The sequence below is a fragment of the Palaemon carinicauda genome, chromosome 8, assembly GCF_036898095.1.
Source record: "Palaemon carinicauda isolate YSFRI2023 chromosome 8, ASM3689809v2, whole genome shotgun sequence".
Classification (NCBI taxonomy): domain Eukaryota; kingdom Metazoa; phylum Arthropoda; class Malacostraca; order Decapoda; family Palaemonidae; genus Palaemon; species Palaemon carinicauda.
This window is the reverse complement of record NC_090732.1, coordinates 166,893,981-166,903,459: the sequence shown is the minus strand read 5'-3', so window position 1 is coordinate 166,903,459 and position 9,479 is coordinate 166,893,981. Positions and strand designations below refer to the sequence as shown.

The window sequence follows — 9,479 nt, the reverse complement described above, 5'->3', positions numbered from 1 at the left end:
GGGCTATGGGAAAGACATATAGTCAATAAGAATCTCTAGAGGTCTGTCCATAACCCATATTTGTTGTCTCTCTGCATTTTTAATGAAAATCATATTAGTTTTACTCATTTTCATTTTCAGTCCTACATTTCTGCTTTTTCGATTCAAATCCTCTATCATCTTTTGCACATCCTCTTCTGATTCACTATATATGAATATGTCATAGGCAAATCTTAAATTAAGTTCTTAATGTATTCACCATTAATGGTAATTCCAACATTTTTGCAATCTAAATTCTTAAAAATCTTCTAAGCATACTGTGAATTATTCAGCAGGTGGAGTCTTCCTGTCTAACTCCTTACGCAGTCAAAATTTTCCCACTATGTTTATGTAGTTTTAGGATTGTTGTACTTTCCGCATAGATATCTCTAAGTATTCTAACATAAGATTCGCCTATTCATTGTCTTTGAAGGGCTATCATTACTGCTGAAGTTTTGATGGAAGTAAAAGTAGCCAAACGTTGACATACTACCACTAGATACTTCATATATCTATACACACACACACACACACACATATATATATATATATATGCGTAAAAATCACACAGTACATACATACATGCATACATATACATATGTATATGCATATACAAATATATATATACATATACATTATAAATATAGATAGATAGATAGAGAGATAGATAGATATATCAACTGCTTCTAAAACATCGTCCAAAACCTATTAACAGACATTTCTTCAACATTGCAACTTTTAGCATAATACTTAAAAATACTGTGAAAATATTGATCATTGCATTCATGGTTTACTGGAACACTTTAAAAGCTGAAATAAACATTACAGGTCTATGGATACTTCGGACTCTGCGCTGGCCCTTGGGAATACGCAGACGTTAAATCTCAGCAGATGCTTTGCTGTGAGGATGGAGTACACGCTCACTGCCACAACTAATAAATCTTCCACAAGCTCACCCACAACAAGCTCGATTTCAGAAAATTAAGCTTCACCGTCATTGAATCAATGAAAATCTTATGGATCTAAAATAGTTGTAATCTGGCGTTTAATACCTTTAAACCTTTTCCAATAGAACAATTAGTTTTGATTGGTTCGCTAAATCAAAACTAGAAGGTCGATTGTTTTGATTGGTTGTGGTGTCGCTACATGGCTGTATATGTACTAAAGGTATAATAAAGGTGTTGCTGATTCAATGTTGCCCTTATTACTGTTCCTCCTTACACTTCTCTCCAGTCTCTATAATAGTTTGAAACGTTCGATTTTACGAGCAAAAAGTTTCCTAGGGATAAGAACTACAGTATAGAAAAGGGACATCAAAAGTAATGAAAAAAACATAGGAAAACGTGTTTCATTATTTTTACACCGTTAAAAGAAGCCCTCACGGCTGATTCATCAAGTTGGATAAATAAGTTAAAGGCTATAAACTCCTTATACACTCTAACGAAATACAACAATATTATGAAATGTTAATAAGAATTATAACAAGAATCTATTTCGATTCTATCTGTTATTAATAAATATAACAGGTTACAGAAAAGGTAGGGTAAGCAACGCTAGAGAAACTAGGAAAGGGGGTTACTGGAGAGATAGGAGGGTCAAGACAGAGAGGGGAAGGAGAGGAGAGGGACTGGGGAGTGCAGGTATTCGAATTGCTTCACTTACTTAACCGTTTCACCTGCCAAACCTTTATTATGAAAAGAGTATACATCTTAATTAACGGGATTTGCCACTGGGCTATTTTCCCTGTTGGGGCCCCTCGGCTTATAGCATCCTGCTTTTCCAACTAGGGTTGTAGCTTAGCAAGTAATAATAATAATAATAATAATAATAATAATAATAATAATAATAATAACAATAATAATGATAATAATAATAATAATAATAATAATAATAATAATAATAATAATAATATTAATAATAAAAATGTTCAACTGCTTATATATTATGGCCAAGTAAAAAATTGAAAGCAATGTCCTAATTGTCTTCGGGACACAAATCATTCAGGCGCGTTATTCACACTAATCAAATCAAAATTTTACCATTTCCCTTTCCTTTGTAATAATTAAATAAACCTATTACAGCCAATCACGAAAAGCTACAGATAATGACATTTCAAATAAGAGATTATCCCTTTAAGTGCCAACCCTCAAAAATAAATTGCACTTAAACACCAGGTTGCTCCTTTGGAACATTTTACTTCAGCTTATCTCACAAAAGAAAAAGAAAACCATAGCGTTATGAGTTTACGATTTTCTCTATTATGCATTCCATTGACATATAATTTTACATATCTTTAAAAATATACATACGTATTAAAAAAAATCATAACTAAACATAAAATTAGCACAATGGAATCGAAGAGTAGACATGCCATGATTTTGAATAGGTCTAATGGGTACTCTGAGGGATAGACTACAGTATATTTCATAACTAGCTGCGCCTGGCCACTCGTTGTTGTGGCTCAGTCTGGAAAAGAAAAAAATGCACTTTTCTAATATGTATAATTTCCCAATGCTTGTGGATATACATTTTTTTTTTTTTTTTTTTTTTTTGTTCCATTGTTTGTGCAGATATAGAGATTCTCTGGTTGGCCGACTCTAGAACATGCAACATATAATTGTCTATGGGAGAAACAAATCTAGATCTAAACACCAAAATTCTAAAGACGGCCCCTAAGATTTTTTTTATGGTGATTGCAAACGCCAATCGAGCTGGGAATTGAAACCTCTTAAATTGGATTGGTATATCTGTTTGAATCATAGGAATGAGAGGAATGAAAAAATCTTCACCCTTGAAATATCCTGTCAATATTGTTATTACTACAATGTTGCTCATTAATGTTGTCACTGTAAGCCACGTGCCGTTCTAGCAAAGCTTTTGCTGGTTGATATTTCGCAACATCATATTTAGCAAGGCAATTTCCAATTGCGGTAAGTACAGTGGTACCCCTGGCAGATCGAGTGAATTAAAAAAAAAAATATGTTGGATAATCAACCATTTCATTTGATTCCACAACAGTGTCAAAGGAGTTGAATATGACTGCCTCGCATTGAATGTTAGACTAAATATCATAGTTTAGTTCGTACGCGTCTTGCTCTTGGCCACAACAATAGCTCGTTCACTTAGCCAATCGTGATTCTTATAATTGGTGTAAATATTGGGAAATACCTTTTCAACCAATATTTCTTTTGAGGTCACTAAGTTGCAAAAGGTATGGGCTAGTGAAATTCGTCCGATTTTGAACAAACCGACACATACATATTTATTTATGTATTTTATTTTGAAAAAGGTAGAGAAATAAAAAAAGACGAACTGACAGATTTCATGGGTTCAGGGGTCCACCCTGGTTTGGAGTAAAAATCAGGCTGTGGAAGAATTGATAAGAAGTAATGGGTATATAAAAAAAAACACGCGTGTATTCGAATGCAACGTTGTGTCAAAATTTCAAAGCAATCGGTGAATAACTTTCGGAGATTTAAGATTTTAAACAAACGAACATTTACATTTTTATTTATACAGATGACCAAACATATTTCTATATTTGGAAACACTAAAACGTTCATGCTTGATATAAAGAAGATATACAGTATTAGTCTAAAATTATATATCCTAAAGTATTTCAGTGTATATTTCTTCAAAACCAAATGTTTCACATTCTGATGAATTCGGTTACACTTAGGGAAATGAAAATAAAAATTTCTACTTTGTTCTTTAATGTTGAAATAAAGAATAACAGTTCCACACCAACAAAAGTTTTACAATGTTCCTCTCCATCAACAGACTTAACCCTGATATATAAAATTTGAAAATTTTGTTGTTCAAACATTTCCAAAAATTATGCATCGTGAATGGTTCGGTTGAGAAATCTTTGCTGGGTCATCCATCAGTGGTGTGGCCGAAAGAAGCCTGAGCTTGTGTCTTAAGCGATACAGTGCTCATGTTCACCTCCATTACAGCAAAGCATTTCCTGAGATTTAACTCCAGTGTACTGCCAGGCTCCTCCACACACTTCGTAGTATCCATAGACCTTAATTGCAGGGAAAATTTGCCAAATTATCATCATGAGTGCAGTTTACGTTTCTTTTCTTATATATGCAAGAATCAGGCACATACATAAGAAACTAAGAAGTTCTATCTATAATATGGAAGGTATGACTGGGAAGTGAAACAATTTTTACTTTGGGGTGCATTGACAATAACCTTCATCACTCACCACATGGTTATGTAAGAAGTAGATCGTGTGCCTCATGAGATCAGCGCAGATGTATTGACCAACACTAAAACCCATATCGGTCATATACCAAAGATCTCCGTTGTTGGTAGCCTCATTCAACTAGAGAATGGTTTGAAAAGGAGGAGAAATGATTTACAAATTATAAGATTGTGACTGGAGCTGGTGAAGTGAAGTGTCCTTTAGATGATGTGGAATAAGTAAAGGAAATGGGACACAAATCATAATGATTACCCCGACCCAAAGCTGTTTACAACAAGAGAAGGAGTCAGTCTACAATAAAAAATATCTATTATAAAACATAAATATTATGCATTGATATTGGAAAGAGCTCTGAAGTGACTTCTCTCTAGATTATGAAGATGAATCGAATGAATGAGTAAACTGTTATTTTCTTTTCATATTTCTAGCAAGTCGAGTAAACAACATACCTCTTTAATGCATCGGTTCTTGCACTGCTTAGCGCCATCATCTTCACATGAATCAATGATCACTTCTGGAAATTCGTATACCATCATTTCCATGTATTCGTAGGTCACAAAAGCAGCACAGCGACACCATGGCTCTGATTGAGCGCTTGAAACACAAAACCAAACAAATGAGATCTTTGAATTTCATCTTCTGTGATATATGTTATCTCTCTCCTGTATTCGAAGTACTAGAAGACAACTGTCTCTCAGTACTATCTCATAGCACCTTACCGACATACTTTTCACTAGGTAAAAATGAAATAGAGTATGTTCGATAGGGTGTTGTTACATAAAGAAAAGAATCTTCAGCTATTTGGATCCATGTTCGAATTACATCTGAGGAATTTGGGTTGTATGGAACAGCACCGGGGCCAGGAAAATAGTTCAGCACCTAGGTACAACTGGGGGAAAATCCCTCAGTTGCATTAAGAAGAAAGTTATGAGGCCTGACACCAAGATGAAAGAAAGCAAGGAGAAAGTAAAGGTTAAAAAAGTATAGGCTGTTAAAGCCATGAGTATTCCCTACAGAACATTATGATACTGAAGCTTGATTTCAATGGAACTTCTCCTAGGGATGCCTATGTGGCTTGTAAATTGTTTGATATCACAAACTACATTAATCTTAATGTTACTGTTCAGATGCATGATGCACTCCAAAATCAAACCATTGTTCTCTAGTCTTGGGTAGTGCTATAGCCTCTGTACCATGGCCTTCCACTGTCTTGGGTTAGAGTTCTCTTGCTTGAGGGTACACTCAGGCACACTATTGTATCTAGTTTCTCTTTTTCTTGTTTTGTTGAAGTTTTTATTGTTTATATAGGAAATATTTATTTAAATGTTGTTACTATTCTTAAAATATTTTATTTTTTCTTGTTTCCTTTCCTCACTGAGCTATTTTCCCTGTTGGGGCCCCTGGGCTTATAGCATTCTGCTTTTCCAACTAGGGTTGTAGCTTAGCATTTAATAATAATAATAATAATAATAATAATAATAATAATAATAATATGAAAAATCTTACGATATAAAAATATTCTCTTTTAGCCTTCCTTCTATATCCAGTGTCAGATCAATTTTAGTACTTAGTGAGAAAATGGAGTGAAATCTGCGAACACAGTGCTGCACACCAGAACAGCATTTCAAGCCCTTACCTGGCAACAGCAATAGTAGCAAGCAGAAGAAGAAAAACCTTCATGATAAATGACTTTTCTCTGGGATGAAGTGAGGCTAATGCTGGCTGACCTTGCATTATATACTAAGAAGTTGTTGCATAAAATGAACTCTTCTTTCACAAAGTTCAACGGATATATTCGTTGGGAACATTGCATAATAGTTAATGGGATTTTATGACTGGTATCTGGGTAATGTTATAAATTATTAGATAATTCTCAAGTGGCAAGGAGGCTATCTTGTCTGGGTGATAGCCACAGGGATTGACAAGTCAAATTTTCCCCAAGTTTTTAATTCATCAGTAATACTTAAGGACGTGGTAGATCTTAAGCACCATCACTTAATACCCCCACTCCTTACATCCATTCTAACTCCCGTTCATCAAGGAATGCTGCAGAATGGAAGGGGTTGAGAGGGAACCTACATGGAATGCCAATGGACATTAACGGAACTCCTTCGAACGGTAAGAACGTTTGGGATGCTAAGAAGAGGGTGCAAGTTTAAAAATTTAGCCGTTCCCCTCCCGTTCGATGTAAATGGTAATGGAACCTTTGCACATTCTTCTTCGCTCAAGGGGTTAACTACTGCACTATTTGTTCTGTGGCTACTTTCCTCTTAGTAAGGGTAGAAGAGACTCTTTAGCTATGGTAAGCAGCTCTTCTAGGAGAAGGACACTCCAAAATCAAACCATTGTTCTCTAGTCTTGGGTAGTGCCATAGCCTCTGTACCATGGTCTTCCACTGTCTTGGGTTAGAGTTCTCTTGCTTGAGGGTACAATCAGGCACACTATTCTATTTAATTTCTCTTCCTCTTGTTTTGTTAAAGTTTTCATAGTTTATATAGGAAATATTTATTTTAATGTTACTCTTCTTAAAATATTTTATTTTTCCTTCTTTCCTTTCCTTACTGGGCTATTTTCCCTGTTGGGGCCCCTGGGCTTATAGCATTTTGCTTTTCCAGCTAGGGTTGTAGCTTAGCAAATAATAATAATAATAATAATAATAATGGAAGTGATGGATTGTTAGCAGAACTTAAGAAAAGATAAGGCAGGGCTAAATGATTGGAAGTGAAAGGCCACCAAAATACATTCCACAGCTGTAGCACTCTCATACCATCAATAGCCATCTCATACCAACCCCGCAACTTTATCAGCCTTTCTAATTTCTATCTACCAATTGAAGTAGATTTTCTAACGCTTTGGTAGCGTTCTGTTACCTTTCCCATAGTTTCCTGATATTGACTCAGCCGAATTACTACCATTTGAACTGTTCTATTACCATCCCATTAACATTTCAATAGTGTCGACTGTACTGTAAGAGTGCCAAGTTCCTCTACCGATCACAGTTTACTCCCGACCTAGCTTTCGTTCACATCCCCTTGCCAAATTTTTCATCGATTTTGTATCTATATTTCCAGAAGATTTGCTAAAACACAGCCGTTCACGAAATGACTGCTGGCAGTGGAAACTGTCCTGAGGACGGCTAAAACGATTGAGAACGGGAGCAAGGACATATTATTATTATTATTATTACTTGCCAAGCTACAACCCTTTTTGGAAAAGCAAGATGCTATAAGCCAAGGGGCTCCAACAGGGAAAATAGCCCAGCGAGGACAGGAAACAAGGAAAAATAAAATATCTTAAGAACAGTAACATTAAAACAAATATCTCCCATATAAACTAAATTTTTTTTTAACAAAACAAGAAGAGAAAAAAGATAGAATAGTATGCTCGAGTGTACCCTCAAGCAGGAGAACTCTAACCCAAGACAGTGGAAGACCATGGTACAGACTAGAGAACAATGGTTAGATTTTGGAGTGCCCTTCACCTAGAAGAGCTGCTTACCATAGCTAAAGAGTCTCTTCTACCCCTACCAAGAAGAAAGTGGCCTCTGGTGAAGAAGAATTGTTTGGTAATCTCAGTGTTGTCAGGTGCATGACAGAGGGGAATATGTAAGGAATAGACTAGACTGTATGTGTAGGCAAAGGGCAAAATGAACCGTAACTAGAGAGAAGAATCCAATGCAGTACTGTTTGACCAGCCAAAGGACCCCATGACTCTTCAGCGGTAGTATCTCAATGGGTGGCCGGTGCCCTGGCCACCCTACTACCCTGATGTGTGGAATGGGGGTATATGGGAGGAATTACATAGTGACCGTTTCTTTGAGTTATCCTTGGGATCACCATTGTTAAGAAAAATAGCTAATCGGTTTTATATATATATATATATATATATATATATATATATATATATATATATATATATAGATAGATAGATAGATAGATAGATAGATATAATTTTTATACATATATATGTGTATATATATATATATATATATATATATATATATACATATACAGTATACACACATAAACATATATATACAATATAGACACACACTCACACACACACACACACACACACACATATATATATATATATATATATATATATATATATATATATATAAAACCGACTAGCTATTCTTCTCAACATAAATCATATATATATACTGTATATATAAATTTATAAATGCATAACATTTATATAATTATAGCGTACACACACACACACATATATATATATATATATATATATATATATATATATATATATATATATATATATATATATATACATACATATGTATTATAAGATATATAAAGGAGTAAAAAGTAAAATGTAAAAAACATGCATGATAAAGTCTCATTTCTGAATAGATATAATCGTTTTATAATTATCAAATGTCATTATCGATTTATCTCTTTTGTACACATGGTGTGTTAAATATATATATATATATATATATATATATATATATATATATATATATATATATATACAGTATATATATATATATATATATATATACACACACACACACACACACACACATATATATATATATATATACATATATATACATATATATTCCAGCCAGTATAATACTAAAAATTTATCTCTACCATAAACAGAGGAATGAAACTGTGAACCAAAAGTTATCACTGGTAGGACCATCTGATTAAATACTTTCCTTTTTAGAGAAAGAGTCGTTTTATTTTTCAAAATTTCATTTTGTTTACTAAGAGTTCTTCACCAAATGCTTATCCTTCTTTTAATTTTGTTCTCATGTCCTGGCTTACTGCCTGGTCTAAGTACATACATCCATTAACAATCTCTAGAGGTTCGTCCATAACCATCATTTATAGTCGTTCTGCATTTTCATTAAACTTTATCTAAGTTTTACTCATATTCATTTTCAGTCCTACATTTATGCTTCCTCTATTCAAATCTATCACCTTCTGCAGTTTCTTCTATGATTCACTAAATAGAACTATCTCATCAGCTAATCTTAAGTTGTTAAGGTATTCCACATTAATGTAAATTCTTACATTATCCCAGCTACCGTGTGAATGAGAGTTGAACCTTATCATGGAGTAGAGGGAACCCTATTATGAAAAACAGAAGAGGAAAGTAAATTAGTTCTGAAATTTTCTATTTTGGTGGCGTCATTCGTCTTGTTTGTCTGAAAGGCCACCTGAAACATTTTCACCTTCACCTCTCCAAAAGGCCTAAGGTGAGATATCTATATTCA

The 9,479-nt window shown here is 34.1% G+C and overlaps 2 protein-coding genes across 2 annotated transcripts in view; one reads left to right on the top strand and one right to left on the bottom strand.

Moving 5' to 3' along the window:
- Positions 1-954, top strand: part of LOC137645080 (uncharacterized) — a 5,710-nt gene extending 4,756 nt beyond the window's left edge. The window contains exon 4 of the mRNA XM_068377932.1: positions 847-954. Coding sequence (XP_068234033.1) covers positions 847-954 — 108 coding nt within the window. The remainder of the gene's footprint in view (positions 1-846) is intronic.
- Positions 955-3,863: 2,909 nt separating this feature from the next.
- On the bottom strand, positions 3,864-5,965 carry LOC137645550 (uncharacterized). Its single transcript, XM_068378353.1, has 4 exons — positions 5,868-5,965; positions 4,681-4,825; positions 4,232-4,351; positions 3,864-4,045 (listed from the first exon to the last, which is right to left on the bottom strand). Exons 1-4 carry the CDS (start codon positions 5,963-5,965, stop codon positions 3,938-3,940), a joined length of 471 nt encoding a protein of 156 aa, XP_068234454.1. The 3' UTR covers positions 3,864-3,937.
- Between the last annotated feature and the right edge of the window lie 3,514 nt (positions 5,966-9,479).

Coding starts and splice junctions, on each gene's coding strand:
- LOC137645550 (XM_068378353.1), bottom strand. CDS start 5,965: ATGCAAGGTCAGCCAGCATTAGCCTCACTTCATCCCAGAGAAAAGTCA. Junction 4,826..5,867: donor GCTACTATTGCTGTTGCCAG/GTAAGGGCTTGA, acceptor TTGTGTTTCAAG/CGCTCAATCAGAGCCATGGT. Junction 4,352..4,680: donor AGAACCGATGCATTAAAGAG/GTATGTTGTTTA, acceptor ACCATTCTCTAG/TTGAATGAGGCTACCAACAA.